This window comes from Salvelinus sp. IW2-2015, unplaced genomic scaffold (genome assembly GCF_002910315.2).
Source record: "Salvelinus sp. IW2-2015 unplaced genomic scaffold, ASM291031v2 Un_scaffold3638, whole genome shotgun sequence".
In the NCBI taxonomy this organism is placed as follows: Eukaryota; Metazoa; Chordata; class Actinopteri; order Salmoniformes; family Salmonidae; genus Salvelinus; species Salvelinus sp. IW2-2015.
The window spans coordinates 1-21879 of record NW_019944915.1 but is presented as its reverse complement, the minus strand read 5'-3'; the positions used below and the strand labels follow the sequence as shown (position 1 = coordinate 21879).

The 21879-nt window shown below is 47.6% G+C and overlaps 2 protein-coding genes and 1 long non-coding RNA gene across 3 annotated transcripts; 1 reads left to right on the top strand and 2 right to left on the bottom strand.

Annotated features, from left to right (window-relative positions):
- Positions 1-4010: 4010 nt before the first annotated feature.
- Positions 4011-4768, top strand: LOC139025958 (uncharacterized). Its single transcript, XR_011477654.1, has 2 exons — positions 4011-4309; positions 4386-4768. It is a non-coding gene; the product is annotated as an uncharacterized lncRNA (long non-coding RNA).
- A 1798-nt stretch (positions 4769-6566) lies between these two features.
- LOC139025957 (uncharacterized) lies at positions 6567-8630 on the bottom strand. Its single transcript, XM_070441228.1, has 3 exons — positions 8595-8630; positions 8377-8441; positions 6567-7122 (listed from the first exon to the last, which is right to left on the bottom strand). The coding sequence occupies exons 1-3, from the start codon at positions 8628-8630 to the stop codon at positions 6567-6569; spliced, it is 657 nt and encodes a 218-aa protein (XP_070297329.1).
- Positions 8631-9532: 902 nt separating this feature from the next.
- Positions 9533-14092, bottom strand: LOC112076233 (transmembrane protein 243). Its single transcript, XM_024143085.2, has 4 exons — positions 13819-14092; positions 13663-13724; positions 10341-10445; positions 9533-10141 (listed from the first exon to the last, which is right to left on the bottom strand). Exons 1-4 carry the CDS (start codon positions 14090-14092, stop codon positions 10013-10015), a joined length of 570 nt encoding a protein of 189 aa, XP_023998853.2. The 3' UTR covers positions 9533-10012.
- Between the last annotated feature and the right edge of the window lie 7787 nt (positions 14093-21879).

Sequence of the window (21879 nt, the reverse complement as noted above, 5' to 3'; positions counted from 1 at the left end):
TGGAGCTGTGCTGACGTTTCAGGCTGTGTAACATTAATGTAATCACCGTATCGTTTCATCACTGTAGAAGCAAAACGCCTTAAAACCTGCCAGAATGTAATCTGTTGTATGTGCTTTAAAAACCTGACTATGTTTCTCCTCATATTGCCTGTTTGTTCAGCTACATGGACTGGAACAACTTTAAGGCAGAGTACAGATTTTATAAACAGTTTTATTGCAACTATTTTGATGAACAAAGATGTGTATTTCTTTGAATTGCCAAATAAAATGAATTAATATGGACGTTAGACTGTGAGTGACTGTGCAGTTGGACGTGGGGATTAGATCCAGGGAACAACACAACTCTCTTCAATGGTTTATGTTCAACTCAACAAACATACGGTCATTTAGGTCAGAAAGACCCCAGAACATAAGACGTTTACTGGGATTACGTTTGTCCTGGATGAAGAGCTGAGTGCTTTCCGCTAGATGGGCCCCAAAGTAAAAAACGTTATGAAAACTAAAAAGAGCTTGTTAAAGATTACGCATAGTGTTAGCAGTGTGATTAAAATCAGAATGTGTGGGTGAACCAGCTAGTAGAGCTACCTCCAGGACAATATTCATCCCAATAAATGGCCAACCAGCAACGATGTCCCTGGTGAACTAGTCGTTAGTTAGTAATAAACCCCTGGTGAACTAGTCCTTAGTAATATACCCCTGGTGAACTAGTCCTTAGTTAGTAATATACCCCTGGTGAACTAGTCCTTAGTTAGTAATATACCCCAGGTGAACTAGTCCTTAGTTAGTAATATACCCCTGGTGAACTAGTCCTTAGTTAGTAATATACCCCTGGTGAACCCTTAGTAATATAACCCCTGGTGAACTAGTCCTTAGTTCGTAATATACCCCTGGTGAACTAGTCCTTAGTTATATATACCCCTGGTGAACTAGTCCTTAGTTAGTAATATACCCCTGGTGAACTAGTCCTTAAGTTAGTAATATACCCTGGTGAACTAGTCCTTAGTTAGTAAATACCCCTGGTGAACTAGTCCTTAGTAGTAATATACCCCTGGTGAACTAGTCATAGTTAGTAATATACCCCCCCCTGGTGAACCTTAAAGTCCTTAGTTAGTAGTATACCCTGGTGAACTAGTCCTTAGTTAGTAATATACCCCTGGTGAACTAGTCCTTAGTTAAGTTAAATATTACCCCTGGTGAACTAGTCATTAGTTAGTAATATACCCCTGGTGTAACTAGCCGTAGTAATATACCCCTGTGACTAGTCCTTAGTTATAATATACCCCTGGTGAACTAGTTTAGTTAGTAATATACCCCTGGTGAACTTAGTCCTTATAGTAATATACCCCTGGTGAACAGTCCTTAGTTAGTAATATACCCCTGGTGAACTAGTCCTTAGTTAGTAATATATACCCCTGGTGAACTAGTCCTTAGTTAGTAATATACCCCTGGTGAAATCAGTCTTAGTAATATACCCCTGGTGAACGAGTCCTTAGTAATATACCCCTGGTGAACTAGTCCTTAGTTAGTAATATACCCCTGGTGAACTAGTCCTGAACTAGTCCTTAGTTAGTAATATACCCCTGGTGAACTAGTCTTAGTTAGTAATATTACCCCTGGTAACTAGTCGTTAGTAAATACCCCTGGTGAACTAGTCGTTTAGTAATATTACCCCTGGTGAACTAGTCCTTAGTTAGCGAATATACCCCTGGTGAACTAGTCCTTAGTTAGTAATATTACCCCTGGTGAACTAGTCCTAGTTAGTAATATACCCCTGGTGAAACTAGTCCTTAGTTAGTAATATACCCTGGTGAACTAGTCTTAGTTAGTAATATACCCCTGGTGAACTAGTCCTTAGTTAGTAATATACCCCTGGTGAACTAGTCCTTAGTTAGTAATATACCCCTGGTGAACTAGTCCTTAGTTAGTAATATACCTCTGTGGAACTAGGCCTATAGTAGATATACCCTGGTGAACTAGTCCTTAGTTATATATACCCCTGGTGAACTAGTCCTAGTTAGTAATATACCCCTGGTGAACTAGTCCTTAGTTAGTAATATACCCCTGGTGAACTAGTCCTTAGTTAGTAATATACCCCTGGTGAACTAGTCCTTAGTGAATATACCCCTGGTGAACTAGTCCTTAGTTAGGAATATACCCCTGGTGAACTAGTCCGTTAGTTAGTAATATACCCCTGGTGAAACTAGTCGTTAGTTAGTAATATACCCCTGGTGAACTAGTCCTTAGTTAGTAATATACCCTGGTGAACTAGTCTTAGTTAGTAATATACCCCTGGTGAACTATTCTTAGTTAGTAATATACCCCTGGTGAACTAGTCTATTAGTAATATACCCTGGTGAACTAGTCTGTAGTTATAATATACCCCTGGTGAACTAGTCTTAGAATATACCCCTGGTGAACTAGTCCTTAGTTAGTAATATACCCCTGTGAAACTAGTCCTTAGTTAGTAATATACCCTGGTGAACTAGTCCTTAGTTAATTATACCCCTGGTGAACTAGTCTTTTGTAATATAACCCTGGTGAACTAGTCCTTAGTTAGTATGTAAGTATACCCCTGGTGAACTAGTCTTAGTTAGTAATATACCCCTGGTGAACTAGTCGTTAGTTAGTAATATACCCCTGGTGAACTAGTCCTTAGTTATAATATACCCCTGGTGAACTAGTCCTTAGTTAGTAATATACCCCTGGTGAACTAGTCCTTAGTTAGTAATATACCCCTGGTGAACTAGTCCTAGTAGTTAATATTACCCCAGTGAACTAGTCCTTATTAAATATACCCCAGGTGAACTAGTCCTTAGTTAGTAATAACCCCAGGTGAACTAGTCCTTAGTTAGTAATATACCCCTGGTGAACTAGCCTTAGTTGTAATATACCCTGTGACTATCTTAGTAATTATACCCCTGGTGAAACTAGTCCTTAGTTAGTAAATACCCCTGGGAACTAGTCTTAGTTAGTAATATACCCCTGGTGATGAACTAGTCCTTAGTTAGTAATATACCCCTGTGAACTAGTCCTTAGTAATATACCCCTGCGTGAACTAGTCCTTAGTTTATAATATACCCCTGTGAAACATTTAGTTAGTAATATACCTGGTGAACTAGTCCTTTGTAATATACCCCTGTGAACTAGTCATTATTGTAATATACCCCTGGTGAACTAGTCCTTAGTTAGTAGATATACCCCTGGTGAAACTAGTCGTTAGTTAGTAATATACCCCTGGTGAACTAGCTCGTAGTTAGTAATATTACCCCTGTGAACTAGTCGTTAGTTAGTAATATACCCCTGGTGGAACTAGTCCTAGTTAGTAAATACCCCTGGTGAACTAGTCCTTAGTTAAAATACCCCGGTGAACTAGTCCTTAGTTAGTAATATACCCCAGGTGAACTAGTCCTTAGTTAGTAATATACCCCAGGTGAACTAGTCCTTAGTTAGTAATATACCCCGGTGAACTAGTCCTTAGTTATAATATTACCCCTGGTGAACTAGTCCTTAGTAGTAATATACCCCTGGTGAACTATATAATACCCTGTCAGTCCTTAGTTAGTAATATACCCCGGGTGAACTAGTCGTTAGTTAGTAATATACCCCTGGTGAACTAGTCCTTAGTAATTTATACCCCTGGTGAACTAGTCCTTAGTTAGTAATATACCCCTTGAGTGAACTAGTCTTAGTTAGAATATACCCTGGTGAACTAGTTGGTTAGTTTTAGTAAATATACCCTGTGAACTAGTCCTTAGTTAGTAATATACCCCTGGTAACTAGTCCTTAGTTAGTAATATACCCCTGGTGAACTAGTCGTTAGTTAGTAATATACCCCTGTGAACTAGTCCTTAGTAATATACCCTGGTGAACTAGTCCTTAGTTAGTAATATACCCCTGGTGAACTAGTCCGTTAGTTAGGAATATACCCCTGGTGAACTAGTCCTTAGTAATGTTATAAATAATCCCATAGAAACAAATTATCTGACTTTAAGCATTTTGTTGTGTTGTCAGACGGAGGTCTTCTGTTCCAATGACAGCGTCATCATGTCAGACGGTCACCTCTGAACACACCTCTCCAGAGCCTCTTTGCCAATCACAGCTGGTTGTGGAGATGCAGGGGGAGGAGCCAGAGCAGAACTTCCTGATTGGGTCCTCAGAAGACGGAGCCACCGAGACTCCGGAGCCAATGACAGACAGCTTTACTGCCAAGGTCCTGGACTCTCCCTCTCAGGAGGAGCAGTGGTGCATTCTGGATAGCGAAGGGCGGTGCTTATTGTTTCTCCTACGAAATGTCAGCAGCACACTAACAGTACGTCCGCCGCAGCACACACACACACACACCACACACTTTCTCTCTTTTCATCCTCCTCTTCTTCTCTCCTCAGATTCTGATCCTAGAGAACCAGGATGTTCTGACTGAGCTGGATAACATCATCACTGATGGAGCCAATCAAACAGCAGAGTGGACATGTCATCATTTTGGACATTATTTCTGATTGGCTGAGTTTGGCCATTAAGCCCCTCCCCTTTAAATGTTCTCTTGGGTATGGCAGTAATACACTAATACTGGTATGTACACCCCATCAAACCCCAACCAAAGAAGAAGTTCTCTTTCGTCAGAGGTGAGACGATGACATCATCGTGTGTTCCTGTGGGGGCCGGCCTACATGACCACACAAAGAACAGGACAGATCCTCATTCATCTGACACTGTGAATTATATCTGCATTTAGTTTATTTTATGTGTAATAAAAACTCCCCAGTTGCTAGTCTGGTGTGTTTTATTACTGTCTGCCGATCGTCCGAGACTTTATCCCCGGTTAGGGTTAGGTCCCATACGGCTCCACTTGGCCCGATCTGCTGTTCGCTACTTTCTCATCACAAACTCTAACAAAACATTTCTTTTCGATAAATAATCGCCTCCGGTTTATATTTGAGGTTGACAATACTTCTGAGACCATGTTATGATCCTAGTCATATGAGCAGCTGCAGTTCACTGGGATGGGGGGACATGTCCAATAGTCTGAAATAGCAGTGTGGTCAGGGTGCAGCTTCCACTGGGGATGGGGGGGGGGACATGTTCCCATATTCTAGCATTGTCTTCAGGGGTGCAGCTTCCACTGGGGATGGGGGGGGGCATGTCCCATATTCTAGCATTGTCTTCAGGGTGTCAGCTTCCACTGGCGATGGGGGGGACATGTCCCATATTCTAGCATTGTCTTCAGGGGTCAGCTTCCAACTGGGGATGGGGGGACATGTCCCATATTCTAGCATAAGTCTTCACGGTGCAGCTTCCACTGGATGGGCGGACATGTCTCATATTCTGAAATAGCAGGGTCTTCAAGGGTGCTGCAGCTTCCACTGGGAATGGGGGGACATGTCCCATATTCGTAGCATTGTCTTCAGGGGTGCAGCTTCCAACCCACCTGGGGATGGGGGGGACATGTCCCATTATTCTAGCATTGTCTTCAGCGGGTGCAGCTTCCACTGGGGATGGGGGGGACATGTCCCATAACTAGCAGTGCTTCAGGGGTGCAGCTTCCACTGGGGTGGGGACATGTCCCATATTCTGAAATAGCATTGTCTCAGGTTCAGGTGCAGCTTCCACTGGGAGGGGGACATGTCCCATATTCTAGCGTTCTCTTCCAGAATGCCTGAGCTGCTACGTCTTGCTATCTGGATTGCTCACCCTAACCCTATTCTGGATGCTTCACCCAACCCTATTCTGGATGCTTCACCCTAACCCTATTCTGGATGCTTCACCCTAACCCTATTCTGGATGCTTCACCCTAACCCTATTCTGGATGCTTCACCCTAACCCTATTCTGGATGCTCACCCTAACCCTATTCTGGATGCTTCCCTAACCCTATTCTGGATGCTTCACCCTAACCCTATTCTGGATCTTCAACCTAACCCTATTCTGGATGCTTCACCCTAACCCTATTTTGGATGCTTCACCCTAACCCTATTCTGGATCTTTCACCCTAACCCTATTCTGGATGCTTCACCCTAACCCTATTCTGGATGCTTCACCCTAACCCTATTCTGGATGCTTCACCCTAACCCTATCTGATGCTTCACCCTAAACCCTATTCTGGATGCTTCACCCTAACCCTATTCTGATGCTTCACCCTAACCTATTCTGGATGCTTCACCCTAACCCTATTCTGGATGCTTCACCCTAACCCTATTCTGGATGCTTCACCCTAACCCTATTTACTGGATGCTTCACCCTAACCCTATTCTGATGCTTCACCCTAACCCTATTCTGATGCTTCACCCTAACCCTATTCTGGATGCTTCACCATCCAGTTCCACCCAAACAACAATATAAAGGCAACATATAAAGTTTGTTTCATGAGATGAAATAAAGGATCCCAGAAATGGTCACAAACAAGCTTTCACTTCCCTGTTAGTGAGCCTTTCTCCAGGTGATCCAAGTCAACAGGAAAGTTCATCTTTAGGGGATAATATACAATTAGAAAGGTTAAATATAGGAACATGAAACCAAACGAGGGTGGTCTATGGTGATAGGTGGAGGAGAGTGGCTGAGGGGCGGGGATGGGCTAAAGAGTGGCTGAGAGGCGGGGTGGGCTGACAGTGGCTGAGGCGGAGGGCTGAGAGGTGGGATGGGCTGAGTGGCTGAGAGGTGGGATGGGCTGAGAGTGCTGAGGGGTAGGATGGGCTGAGAGTGGCTGAGAGGTAGGATGGGCTGAGAGTGGCTGAGGGGTAGGATGGCTGAGAGTGGCTGAGAGGTAGGATGGGCTGAGAGTGGCTAGGGGTAGGATGGGCTGAGGAGTGGCTAGAGGAGGGATGGGCTGGGGAGTGGCTGAGGGCTGAAGTGGCTGAGGGTGGGATGGGCTGAGAGTGGCTGAGGGTAGGATGGGCTGAGAGGTAGGATGGGCTCGAGAGTGGCTGAGAGGTAGGATGGGCTGAGAGTGGCTGAGAGTAGGATGGGCTGAGAGGTGGGATGGGCTGAGAGTAGCTGAGACGGGAGGTGGAATGGGCTGGAGTGGCTGAGAGGTGGATGGGCTAGAGTGGCTGAGAGGTGGGATGGGCTGAGAGTGGCTGAGAGGTGGGATGGGCTGAGAGTGGCTGAGAGGTGGGATGGGCTGAGAGTGGCTGAGAGGTGGGATTACAGAGTTGATGTTTGGTAATGAATTATTGTTATGTGATTGCTTTATATAAAAGTACCATGTACACTAAATGTGTGTAAAATGTAGCAGAAAAGCTGTAAAAACACCATATATTTGTCCTCTGAAGAGGGGGGTGGTGGGTGGGTTAATAATATATTAAAGATAATCAATCCACCTGACAGGTGTGGCATATCAATAAGCTGATTAAACAGCATGATCATTACACAGGTGCACCTTGTGCTGGGGACAATAAAAGGCAACTCTAGTGTGCAGTTGTGCCACAGAGGTCTCAAGTTGAGGAAGCGGACAATTGGCTGACTGCAAAAATGTGATGTTCATTTCTTTACCATAAGTCATTGTAGAGAATTTGGCAGTACATCCAACCGGCCTCAGAACCGCAGGTGTCGTTTGCTGATGTCAWCGTTGTGAACAGAGYGCCCCATGGTGGCAGTGGGGTTATGGTATGGGCTGGCATAAACTACGGACAACGAACACAACTACGTTTTATCAATGACAATGAGTGCACAGATCCTGAGGCCCATTGTTGTGCCATTCATCCACCGTCATCACCTCATCTTTCAGCATGATAATGCACGGCCCCATGTCTCAAGGATCTGTACACAATTCCTGGAAGCTGAAAATCTCCCAGTTCTTCCATGGCCTGCATACACGTCACCCGTTGAGCATGTTTGGGATGCTCTGGATCGACATGTACGACAGCGTGTTCCCGCCAATATCCAGCAACTTCACACAGCCATTGAAGAGTAGTGGGACAACATTCCACAGGCCACAATCAACAGCCTGATCAACTCTATGTGAAGGAGATGTGTCGCACTGCATGAGGCAAATGGTGGTCACACCAGATACTGACTGGTTTTCTGATCCACACCCCTACCTTTAAAAAAAAAGGTATCTGACCAACATATGCATATCTGTATTCCCAGTCATGTGATTAGGGCCTAATGAATTCAAACTGTAAATCTCTGTTGCAAGTTTCATATATATTAAGGAAGTTTCACAAGACGGTAGCGATAGCTTGGCACATGAGGATTATTAGAATATGGCAAATTGAGTTTGATCCATGCTGGTTTTCACAGGCTACCTGAGGCATGAAACGTCACCGGGAGGGCTACCTGAGGCATGAAACGTCACCGGGAGGGCTACCTGAGGCATGAAACGTCACCGGGAGGCCCTTATCCTGAGCATGAAATCTTGGTCCATCCTTTGGGTACGGACCTACCATGAGGCATGTAAACTGTCACCGGGAGGGCTACCTGAGGCATGAAACGTCACCGGGAGGGCTACCTGAGGCATGAAACGTCACCGGGAGGGCTAACCTGAGGCATGAAACGTCACCGGAGGGCTACCTGAGGCATGAAACGTCACCGGGAGGGCTACCTGAGGCATGAAACGTCACCGGAGGGCTACCTGAGGCATGAAACGTCACCGGAGGGCTACCTGAGGGATGAAGGTCACCGGGGCTACCTGAGGCATGAAACGTCACCGGGAGGGCTACCTGAGCGATGAAACGTCACCGGGAGGGCTACCTGAGGCTATGAAACGTCACGGAGGGTCTACCTGAGGCATGAAAGCGTCACTGGGGAGGGCTACCTGAGGCATGAAACGTCACTGGGAGGCTACACTGAGGCATTGAAACGTCACTGGGAGGGCTACCTGTTAGGGCATTGAAGAAACGTCACTTGGAGGGCGTACGCTGAGGCAATGAATACGTCAACTGTGAGGCTACCCTGCGGCAGATTGAGTAACCGTCACTGGAAGGTGCTTTATCCTGAAGGGTGCATTGTAAACGTGCACGGGGGGGCTCCTGAGGCAGATGTTAAGCGTCGGTACCTGTCCTGACCTACGATCCATCCAGTTAAAAAATGGAGAGCGTAGCTACTGTAGTATCCGGTGATTACCTGATTGCTCCTGGAACCTCACCATCGTCCTAACGGCCTATAACCCCCTAGACCTAAATCCCCATCCCCCCTAGGAACCAGCCACCTAACCCTAAACCCCCCCTAACGCCTGACCCCTAGAACCCTAGGTCTTGAGCCCCCATTACTCCTTAAACTGAGCCCCGCCTTTAACCGCTTAATCTCCCGCTTGAAATCCGTTATGCTGTACCCCGCCCTTAACCTCTTAACTCTTGCTTCCTAAACGCGCTTCCTGAACCCTACCCGCTCCCTAAATCCTTGCTAACTCCTCCCTATAACCGGCTAGCATGCCGCTACCCTAACCCGCCCTCACCTAACCCTGCCTAAACGCCTAGGCTTGACCCTTCCCTAACCTAAACCGCCCTCGCTCTATACATAGGCTGACTGAAACGCAGCCAAAGTAAAATAATAAATAACTGCCACACAAGGATGGATCAGGAAGTCAGGTCACAATGCGTAGACAGTGGAGAAGAGACGTTTTAATACCATGTGTAGACACCTTTCTGAAAATGTGGGCCAATCAGAATGTGGCCAAGAAGAAGACACAGGATGCAGGACGCCAGCTATCAACAAAGCTTATGACAGAGGTGCAGGACAACAACTCACAGGCCAGACAGGATATGATTATTTATTGCATAAAATACTAAATAAAAAATAAACAAATGGTCTGAATAATCCTAAAGTGATTACTGTGCAGAGCTATGTGGTCAGATGATTGGTAGAGTAGAAACAGTCACTTGACTATGATTGGTGGACAGTCACTTGTCTGGAAACTGTCTGTCCTTTTTGTGCTTGTGTGGAATGTGCGCCCCCCACCGGAACTGGTACTGGGCAGGTCTACCATCCTCCTGGTATAACTGGTTCCACTAGTCCACCTGGTTCCACTAGTCCAATCAGTGACTGTGTGTGGCTGTAAGGGTGAGTAAGGCATGTCCAGTCTCACGTCCCTCTGCCCACGTCGTGGAAGTACAGGTTAGCACAGAGACACAGCAGCATGATGGAGGCCAGCATGTAGTAGATTAACTTCCTGAACTTCGGATCCAAGTCCCCCTGCCGGTACCAGACAATCTACAGGAGGAAGAGAGAGAGATTCAGCCCAACCCCTGCCGGTACCTAACCCTACCCCAAGTCCCCCTGCCGATACCCACCATCAACCCCACGTCCCCCTGCCGGTACCTAAACCCCAAGTCCCCCTGCCGGTACCAGAAGATCTAAAGGAGGGAGAGATTTATCCTCTTCAGACCCAAAGGAAGCAGTGTGTACTCACCAGCACCATGGCCGAGCCGCAGGTCAGCAGGATACAGAAAGCCAAAAAGACGTTGAGTGGCCAGGGAGGCAACGAGGGGAACACGAATGAACTGATCACTGTTACCTAGGGAACACAATCACCACCTAACTGATCAATTATTTTTTAAACAAGACAATACAAAAGGGCGCTCAAATCAGTGGGTGATCTGGTCAGTGGGTGACCTGGTCAGTGGGTGACCTGGTCAGTGGGTGACCTGGTCAGTGGGTGACCTGGTCAGTGGGTGACCTGGTCAGTGGGTGACCTGGTCAGTGGGTGATCTGGTCAGTGGGTGACCTGGTCAGTGGGTGACCTGGTCAGTGGGTGACCTGGTCAGTGGGTGACCTGGTCAGTGGGTGCACTCAACCCCCACCTGCTCCTAGACACCAGCAGAGCGAAGCCCAGCATCCAAAGGATTTTCCAAGCGTGGGACCAAGCCCCGCTCAACGCCCGGGTGGGCATGGAAGAGAGCACATCCATAACTACCAGGACCAGCCCAGACACACCTCACAGCATGAAACTACCCATAACACACCTCTCACAGCATGAAACTACCAGGACCAGACACACCTCTCACAGCATGAAACTACCAGGACCAGACACAGACTGGAGAACCTGAAACATAATCACATCCTCACCCCTCATTGGAGTACCTGAAATATTTATAGTATGTATTTATTACAACACCACCCTTCAGATCAGCCACAGATCCCCCTTCAGATCAGCCACAGATCCCCCTTCAGATCAGCCACAGATCCCCCTTCAGATCAGCCACAGATCCCCCTTCAGATCAGCCACAGGTCCCCCTTCAGATCAGCCACAGATCAACCCATCTTTCCCAGTAAATCATCAGTCTACCATTTCCTCTCCCAATTAATTTTTTTACATTTTTACTAGGCAAGTCCATTAGGAACAAATTATTGACATTTTTTTTACACTTTTTTTCTCCTCAATTTCGTGGTTTCCAATTGGTAGTTACAGTCTTGTCTCGTCGCTGCAACTCCCGTACGGACTCAGGAGAGGCGAAGGTCGAGAGCCATGCGTCCTCCGAAACACGACCCAACCAAGCCGCACTGCTTCTTGCGCCCACTTAACCCGGAAGCCAGCCGCACCAACGTGTCGGAGGAAACACCGTACACCTGGCGACCTGGTCAGCGTGCACTGCGCCCGGCCCGCCACAGGAGTCGCTAGTGTGCGATGAGACAAGGACATCCCTGCCGGCCAAGCCCTCCCTAGCCCGGGCCAATTGTGCACTGTGCCATGGACCTGCTGGTCGGGCGCTAGGCTCCTCTACGCTCTAGCCATAGCTACCAGCCCGCCTTACGCTCTAGGCACTAGCGCTACCAGCCGCCTCTACGCTCTAGCCACTAGGCTAACCAGCCGCCTCTAAGCTCCTAGCCACTAGGTACAGCCGCCTCTACGCTCTACTGCCACTAGGCTACACCCCTCTACGCTCTGACCACTTAGGCTACAGCCGCCTCTACGCTCTAGCACTGCAACCAGCCCTCTAAGTAGCTGCTACCAGCCGCCTCTACGCTCTAGCAGGCTACCGCCGCCCCCTGAATGCCTGGCCCCCCTCTACCTTAGCCTAGCTACCAGCGCTTAGTCTAGCCTAGCCACCGCTTTGTCTAGTCACTAGGCTCAGCGCTTTCGTCTACCACTAAGGTGCTTACGACCGACGGCGCTGGACTTAGCCAGCCATAGGCTCTAGACGCCCGCTCTACGCTACTAGGCGGCAACATATGGAGCTACTCAGCTCGCACGCTCTACGGCGTGCTAGGAGCGCATCTAGGCATAGGCATAGTGCGAGCAGCCCGCTCTACGCTCTAGCCACTTAGGCTACCAGCCGCCTCTACGCTCTAGCCACTAGGCTACCAGCCGCCTCTACGCTCTAGCCACTAGGCTACCAGCCGCCTCTACGCTCTAGCCACTAGGCCTACCAGCCGCCTCTACGCTCTAGCCACTAGGCTACCAGCCGCCTCTACGCTCTGCAGCCTACTAGGCACCACGCTCTACGTCTCAGCTCACGGCCACAGGCTACAGCCGCGCTCTACGCTCTACGCCACTAGGTTCTACCAGCCGCCTCTACGCTCTAGCCACTAGGCTACCAGCCGCTCGCTCTCTGCCCTAGCCAAGGCTACCGCCGCCTCTACGCTCTAGCCACTAGGCTACCAGCCGCCTCTACGCTCTAGCCACTAGGCTACTACAGCCGCCTCTACGCTCTAGCCACTAGGCTACCAGCCGCCTCTACGCTCTAGCCACTAGGCTACCAGCCGCCTCTACGCTCTAGCCACTAGGCTACCAGCCGCCTCTACGCTCTAGCCACTAGGCTACCAGCCGCCTCTACGCTCTAGCCACTAGCTACCAGCCGCCTCTACGCTCTAGCACATAGGCTACCAGCCGCCTCTACGCTCTAGCCACTAGGCTACCAGCCGCCTCTACGCTCTAGCCACTAGGCTACCAGCGCCCTCTACGCTCTAGCCACTAGGCTACCAGCCGCCTCTACGCTCTAGCCACTAGGCTACCAGCCGCCTCTACGCTCTAGCCACTAGGCTACCAGCCGCCTCTACGCTCTAGCCACTAGGCTACCAGCCGCCTCTACGCTCTAGCCACTAGGCTACCAGCCGCCTCTACGCTCTAGCCACTAGGCTACCAGCCGCCTCTACGCTCTAGCCACTAGGCTACCAGCCGCCTCTACGCTCTAGCACTAGGCTACCAGCCGCCTCTACGCTCTAGCCACTAGGCTACCAGCCGCCTCTACGCTCTAGCCACTAGGCTACCAGCCGCCTCTACGCTCTAGCCACTAGGCTACCAGCCGCCTCTACGCTCTAGCCACTAGGCTACCAGCCGCCTCTACGCTCTAGCCACTAGGCTACCAGCCGCCTCTACGCTCTAGCACTAGGCTACCAGCCGCCTCTACGCTCTAACCACTAGGCTACCAGCCGCCTCTACGCTCTAACCACTAGGCTACCAGCCGCCTCTACGCTCTAACCACTAGGCTACCTCTACGCTCTAACCACTAGGCTAGTGTAGTCATTCATGTTTAAATGTATTACTGTACAGAGTCCTTGCTACTTATGTGACTTGTTAAGCACATTTTTACTCCTGAACTTATTTAGGCTCCTTGTCATAACTAACAAAGGGGTTGAAAACTTACAAAAATTTCAGCTTCTTATTTTTTATTAAATTTGTAAAAATGTCTAAAAACACATACCATTATGAGGTTTTGTGTGCAGGTCAGTGACACAAAACTCTGAATGTAAATCCATTTTAAAACACGTGTAAACAGTCCAGGGGTACTTACTGCAACGAGCAGGGAGGTCAGTCCTCCCACCACCAGGTTGACGGCTCTGTCCTGCAGGGAAAGAGGACATTACATGAGACCAGTAACACTCTGGCGGTCATGACATGTTGTCAGCCCAGTCAGTCATCAAAAGACTGCCGGTCTCACGTTAATTACATAACATTGGTTTAGCATCTCCAGGCTCCGCCCCATCTTCCAGGCCTCCGCATCGCCTCATCTCCAGGCCTCCGCCCATCTCCAGGCCTATCCGCCCATCTCCAGCCTCCGCCCATACTCCGGCCTCCCATCTCCAGGCCCGCCCATCTCCAGGCCTCGCCCATCTCCAGGCCTCCGCCCATCTCCCAGGCCTCCGCCCATGGCTTCCAGGCTCCCGCCTCATCTCCAGGCCCGATCCTCCAGCCCAAACATACAAGCCGGCTGATTGGAACATCTACATCTTATGAAAGTCTAATATATTTTTTTAAAACGAGTCACAATAAATCCATGATTGATTTTAGACAGTTACAAAGAAACATGAAGAAATGTATTTAGAGAACAGAATATGAGTTGGTCTACTGTATGTTATCAGGCTATGCTCTATGTCATAGGCTGTAGGCTTGTTCGTTTAGCAGGACTAGATACTGTATGTTATCAGGCTATGCTCTATGTCATAGGCTGTAGGCTTGTTCATTTAGCTGAATAACATAGAAAATTATATTTTCCCATTCCGGAGCAGAATGGGCATGTTTCAAATAACTCTGAACCTAGGGCATTATTTCTGCTTTTCTATTCCAGACATTCAGAAATTCACTAAAAGCATCCATGTATGTAACTTTATCTTTCACTTTTCAATTAACCACTTTATATAAAGTGGCTATGTTGAGTGCACTTGAAACCTGTCTGCTAGTCAGGTTATGAACGCCTACGTAGTTCAGAGTTATTTGAACGTCTATGCCAGGTTTCAAGTTTTGAACGGGTCACGCCCTAGGTTCAGAGTTATTTGAAACGGGTCCTATCGCCTAGGTTCAGAGTTATTTGAAACGGTCCCAACGCCCTAGGTTCAGAGTTATTTGAAACGGGTCCTACGCCCTAGGTTCAGAGTTTTTGATTTGAAACGGGTCCTACGCCCTAGGTTCAGAGTTTTTGAAACGGGTCCTACGCCCTAGTTTCAGAGTGGTTTTGAAAACGGTCTAGCGCCCTAGGTTAGAGTGTTTGAAACGGTCCTACGCCCTAGGTTCAGAGTTATTTGAAACGGGTCTACGCCCTAGGTTCAGAGTTTTGAAACGGGTCCTACGCCCTAGGTTCAGAGTGATTTGAAACGGGTCCTACGCCCTAGGTTCAGAGTGATTTGAAACGGGTCCTATGCCCTAGGTTCAGAGTTATTTGAAACCGGGTCCTATGCCTAGGTTCAAGAGTTATTTGAAACGGGTCCTATGCCCTAGGTTCCAGAGTTATTTGAAACGGGTCCTGTGCCCTAGGTTCAGAGTTATTTGAAACAGTCCTAGGTTCAGAGTTATTTGAAACGAGTCCCATGCCCTAGGTTCAGAGTTTTATTTGAAACGGGTCCTATGCCCTAGGTTCAGAGTTATTTGAAACAGGTCCTATGCCCTAGGTTCAGAGTTATTTGAAACGGGTCCTACGCCCTAGTTCAGGGTTTATTTAGCAACTGTAGTTTTGATGATACAAACCTTAGAATGACCTAGAAAAACAACACATGGGCTGCTTGATGTGGCTGTTGATGATTTGAGAACATTGCAGAAAAAGCCCTCTGTTCTTTGCCTCAGGCTGCACATGCTGTTCTCTCATCAACTGATCATATTTTCACCCATCTGACTATTCGCAATTTCATCTGGTCTTTACTAATACAGTGAATYTGGAAAGTATTCAGACCCCTTGACTTTTTCCACATTGTTAGGTTACAGCCTTATTCTACAATTAATAGTTTTTCCCCCTCAAGCCACACACAACACCCCATGATGACAAAGCATGAAACAGGTTTAGATATACATTTGCTACAATAACAAAATTGGAAATATAACATTTACATTTGTATTCCGACTTTTTACTCAGTACTTTGTTGAAGCACCTTTGGCAGCAATTACAGCTTCAAGTCTTCTTGGGTATGACGCTACAAGCTTGGCGTACCTGTATTTGGGGAGTTTCTGCACAGCTATTTTCTGGTCTCTCCAGAGATGTTCAAATCGGGTTCAAGTCCAGGCTCTGGCTGGGCCACTCAAGGACATTGAGACTTGTCCAGAAGTTGAACCTTCGCCCCAGTCTGAGGTCCTGAGCGCTCTGGAGCAGGTTTTCCTCAAGGTACTTTCCTCCATTCATCTTTCCCTCAATCCTGACATCCCCACAGCAAGATGCTGCCACCACCATGTTTCACCGTAGGGATGATGCCAGGTTTTCTCCAGACGTGATGATTGGCATTCAGGCCAAAGAGTTCAATCTTGGTTTCATTAGACCAGAGAATCTTGTTTCTCATGGTCTGAGTCTTTAGGTGCCTTTTGCCAACTCCAAGCGGGCTGTCATGTGCCTTTTACTGAGGAGTGGCTTCCGTTTGGCCACTCCACCATAAAGGCCTGATTGGTGGAGTGCTGCAGAGATGGTTGTCCTTCTGGAAGGTTCTCCCATCTCCACAGAGGAACTCTGGAGCTCTGTCAGAGTGACCATCGGGTTCTTGGTCACCTCCCTGACCAAGGCTCTTCTCCCTCGATTGCTCAGTTTGGGTGGGCGGCCAGCTCTAGGAAGAGTCTTGGTGGTTCCAAACTTCTTCCATTGAAGAATGATGGAGGCCACTGTGTTCTTGGGGACCTTCAACACTGGCATAATTGGTTGGGTACGCCTTCCCCAGATCTGGCCTCGACACAATCCTGTCTCTTAAACGGACAATTCCTTCAACCTCGGTGGCTTGGGGTTTTGCTTCTGACATGCATCCGTAACGGTGGTGTGACAGCGTATCTCTCTTCGCCAGACTCATAGATAGTATTGTTGAGCAACGTACCATGCCGCACTGCAGTAAAGGCCGTTACGGTAAGAACGTGTTTAATGTTGGAGCGTATCCAAGTCACGCAGAAAGGCGTTATCTACAGTGTTTAATGTTGGGAGCGTAACAGTCACGCAGTAAAGCCGGTTACTACATACGTGTTTATGTTGGAGCGTACAGTCCACGCAGTAAAGGACGCGTTACTACAACGTGTTTAATGTTGAGCGTAACCAGTCCAATGCAGTAAGGCCGTTAACTAGAACGTGTTTAATGTTGGAGCGTACCAGTCCCACGCAGTAAAGGCCGTTACTGAACGTGTTTAATGTTGAGGTAAAACCAGTCCACGGCAGTAAGGCCGTTTACTCACAACGTGTTTAATGTTGGAGGCGTAACCAGTCCACTGCAGTAAAGGCCGTTACTAGAAAACGTTGGTTTTTTAATGTTGGAGCGTAACCAGTCCACGCAGTAAGGTAAAGGGGACGTTACTACAACGTGTTTAATGTTGGAGCGTAACAGTCCAAGCAGTAAAGGCGTTACTCAAACGTTTAATGTTTGGAGCGTACCAGTCCACGCAGTAAAGGGGCGTTTTACTACAACGTGTTTATGTTGGAGCGTAACCAGGTCCACGCCAGTAAGAGGACGTTCTACACCGTGTTTAACTGTTGGAGCGTAACCAGTCCACGCAGTAAAGGGCCGTTACTAACACCGTGTTTAATGTTGGAGCGTAACGCAGTCCGTGCAGTAAAGGACGTTACTACAACGGTTTAATGTTGGAGCGTAACAGTCCGTGGCAGTAAGCCGTTACTACAACGTGTTTTAATTGTTGGAGCCGTAACGCAAGTCCACGCAGTAAAAGGCCGTTACTTACAAAAACGTGTTTAAATGTTGGAGGCGTAACAGTCACGCAGTAAAGGACGTTACTACACGTGTTTAATGTTGGAGAAGTAACCAGTCCACGCAGTAAAGGAACGTTACTAGAAGTGTTTAATGTTGGAGGCGTAACGCAGTCCGTGCAGTAAAAGGCCGTTACTACAACGTGTTTTAATGTTGGAGCGTCACCAAGTCCAGCGGCAGTAAGGCCCCGTACTAGAACGTGTTAATGTTGGAAGCGTAACGCAGCCACGCAGGTAAAAGGCCGTTTACTTAGACGTGTTTAATGTGGAGGCGTAACCAGTCCACGCAGTAAGGCGCGTTACTACAACTGTGTTTAATGTTGGGAGCGTAACAGTCCACGCAAGTAAGGCCGTTTCTAAACGTGGTTTAATGTTGGAGCGTAACCAAGTCCACCGCAGTAAAGACGTTACTACAACGTGGTTTTTAATGTTGGAGCGTAACTCCAGTCCACGCAGTAAAGGCCGTTACTAGACGTGTTTTAACTGTTGGAGCGTAACCAGTCCACGCAGTAAAGGCTCGTTAGCTAGAACGTGTTTTAATGTTGGAGGCGTAACAGTCCACGCAGTAAAGGGCCGTTACTACAACGTGTTTAAGTTGGAGGCGTAAACCAGTCCACTGCAGTAAGGCCGTTACTAGAACGTGTTTAAATGTTGGAAGCGTAACCAGTCACACGCAGTAAAGGACGTTTACTCATACGTGTTTAATGTTGGAGCGTAACCAAGTCCCAGCGCAGTAAAGGCCGTTACTACTACGTGTTAATGTTTGTATGCGAACCAAGTCCGCAGTAAAGGACGGTTACTACAACGTGTTTTAATGTTGGAGCGTCACTCAGTCCACGCAGTAGAGGGACGTTACTACAACGTGGTTTAATGTTTGGAGCGTAACCAGTCCGTGCAGTAAAGGCCCGTTACTACAACGTGTTTTAATGTTGGAGCGTAACGCAGTACCACGCAGTAAAGGCCGTTTTACTACAACGCGTTTAATGTTGAGCGTAACCGAGTCCGTGGCAGTAAAGGCCGTTACTACAAGACGTGTTTAATGTTGGAGCGCGTAACGCAGTCCATCGCAGGTAGAGCCGTTATACAACGTGTTTAATGTTGGAGGCGTAACCAGTCCACGCGTAAGGCCGTTACTAGCAAGCGTGTTTAATGTTGGAGCGTAACCAGTCCACGCAGTAAAGGACGTTTAACTTACAACTGTGTTTAAATGTTCGACCGAGTAACCAGTCCACGCAGGTATAGACGTTACTAGAAGTGTTTAATGTTGGAGCGTAACCAGTCCCGTGCAGTAATGGCCGTTATCTACAACGTGTTTTAATGTTGGAAGCGTAACCAGTTCCCACGCAGTAAAGGCCGTTACTAGAACGTGTTTATGTTGGAGCGTAACCAGTTCCCGCACGCAGTAAGGCCGTTACTACAACGTGTTTAATGTTGGAGCGTAACCAGTCCCACACGCGGTAAAGGCCGTTACTAAAATACGTGTTTAATGTTGGATGGCTACCAGTCACGCTAGTTCAAGGCCGTTACTGTCAACGGTGTTTTATGTTGGAGCGTAACCAGTCCACGCGGTAAAGGCCGTTACTACACCCGTGTTTTAACTGTTGGAGCGTACGCAGTCCACGCAGGTAAAGGCCGTTATAGCAACGTGTTTTAATGTTGGAGCGTAACCCCGTCCACGCAGTAAGGCCGTTACTACAACGTGTTTAATGTTGGAGCGTCAAGCCAGTCCACGCGGTAAAGGCCGGTTCCTGACAACGTGTTTAATGTGAGGCGTAGACAGTCCCACGCGGTAGGGTGACGTTACTAGAACGTGTTTAATGTTGGATGCGTAACGCAGTCACGGCAGTAAAGCTGTCACTACAACGTGTTTAATGTTGGATGCGTCCGCAGTCCCCGCCAGTAAACGATTGCGTTACTACAACGTGTTTTAACTGGTTGGAAGGCGTAACCAGGTCCACGCAGTCAAGGCCGTTACTTAAACAACGTGTTTTAATGTTGGAGCGTAACCAGTCCATGCAGTAGAGGAATCCGTTACTACAACGTGTTTTTAATGTTGGAGCGGTAACCAGTCCACGCAGTAAAGGCCGTTACTACAACGTGTTTAATGTTGGAGCGTAATCCAGATCCGTCAGTAAAAAGGCCGTTAGCTATAACTACAACGTGTTAATGTTGTGGAGCGTACCCCCGTCCGTGCTAGTAAAGGAGGTTACTAGAAACGTGTTTAATGTTGGAGCGTAACGCAGTCCACGCAGTAAGGCGTTTACTTAAAAACGTGTTTAATGTTGGGAGCGTAACCAGTCCACGCAGGTATAAAGGCCGTTACTACAAACGTTGGTTTAATGTTGGAAGCGTAACCAGTCCACGCAGTAAAGGACGTTACTCATAACGTGTTTAATGTTTGGAGGTCGTTAACCAGTCCACGCAGTAAAGGCCCGTTACTAGAACGTTTTAATGTTGGGCGTAACAGTCAGCGAGTAAAGGCCGTTACTAAACGTGTTTATGTTGGAGCTGTACGCAGTTCACGCAGTAAAGGCCGTTACTAAACGTGTTTTAATGTTGGAGCGTAACCAGTGCCCGCGCAGTAAAAGGCCAGTTACTACAACGTGTTTATGTTGGAGCGTAACCAGTCCATGCAGTTAAGGACGTTACTAAACAACGTGTTTAATGTTGGAGCGTTAACTCAGTCACGCGGTAAGGGCCGTTACTTACAAAGTGTTTAATGTGGAGCGTAACAGTCCGTGCAGTAGAGGACGTTACTACAAACGCTGTTTAATGTTGGAGCGTGAACCAGTCCATGCAGTAAAGGACGTTACTACTACAACGTGTTTAAATTTGGATGGCGTAACCAGTTCCGTGCAGTAAGGGCAACTTACTGCCAACGTGTTTATGTTGGAGCGTAACCAGTCCACCGCAGTAAAGGGACGTTACTGGTCAACGTTTTAATGTTTGGAGCGTAACCAGTCTCCCCTTCCCCACCCAGTAAGGCCGTGTACTCATACTACGTTTATAATTTGGAGCGTACCAAGTTCCACGAAGTAAAGGCCGTTACTAGAAGAACGTGTTAATGTTGGAGGCGTAACCAGGTTCACCGCAGTTAAAGGCGTTTACTACAAAGTGTTTAATGTTGGAGCGTAACCAGTCCATGCGTAAGGCCGTTACTTAGAACGTTTTAATGTTGGAGCGTACCATCCGTGCTAGTAGAGGACGTTACTCCTAGCGTGTTTATGTTGAGCGTACCAGTCCATTGCAGTAAGGCGTTACTACAACGTGTTTAATTTTGGAGGCGTACCAGTCCCGTGCAGTAAAGAGACGTTATGAGCAACGTGTTTAATGTTGGAGCGTAACGCCAGTCACGCAGTAAAGGCCGTTACACAACGTGTTTTACTGTTGGAGCGTAACCAGTCCAGCGCAGTAGGACGTTTACTAGAAGTGTTAAATGTGGAGCGTAACCAGTCCACACGCAGGGTAAAGGCCGTTTACTACAACGTGTTAATGTGGAGGCGTAACCAGTCCAACGCAGTAAAGGCCGTTACTACAGAACGTGTTTATGTTGAGCGTCCAAGTCCATGGCCAAGTAAAGTGGACGTTACTACAAACGTGTTTAATGTTGGAGCGGCGTACCAGTCAATGGCAGTAAAGGGAAACGTTACTTTAAAACAAAAACGTGTTTTGTTGGAGCGTAACCAGTCCACGCAGTAAAGGCCGTTACAAAACGGTGTTTATGTGGAGCGTAACAGTCCACGCAGTAAAGGGACGTTATTTCAGATACGTGTTGTTAATGTGGAGGTAACCAGTCCACGCAGTAAAGGAGGGGCCGTTACCTACAACTGTGTTTTACTAATGTTGGAGCGTAACAGTCCATGGCAGTAAAGGCGCTATTAACTACAACCGTGTTTAAATGTTGGAGCGTAATAACCAAGTCCATGCAGTAAAGGGGGATCGTTACTTACCAATACGTGTTAATGTTGGAGCGTAAAAAACGCAGTCACGCAGTAAAAGGCCGTTACTTACACAATACAAAAAATACAATACAAAAACGTGTTTAATGTTGGACGTAACCAGTCCACGCAGTAAGAAAGGACGTTACTTCTATACTTTACTACTTTTACTACTGTACTATATGTTAAACTACCTACAACGTGTTTTATTGTTGGAGCGTACACGTCACGCAGTAAAGCCGTTACTACAACGTTGTTTATGTTTGGAGCGTAACCAGTCCACGCAGTAAAGGCCCGTTAACTACTTTTACACACGTGTTTAATGTGGAGCGTAACCAGTCCACGCCGTAAAGGACGGTTACTATAGAAGCGGTGTTTTTAATGTTGGACGGTAACCAGTCACCGCGAGGTAAAACCA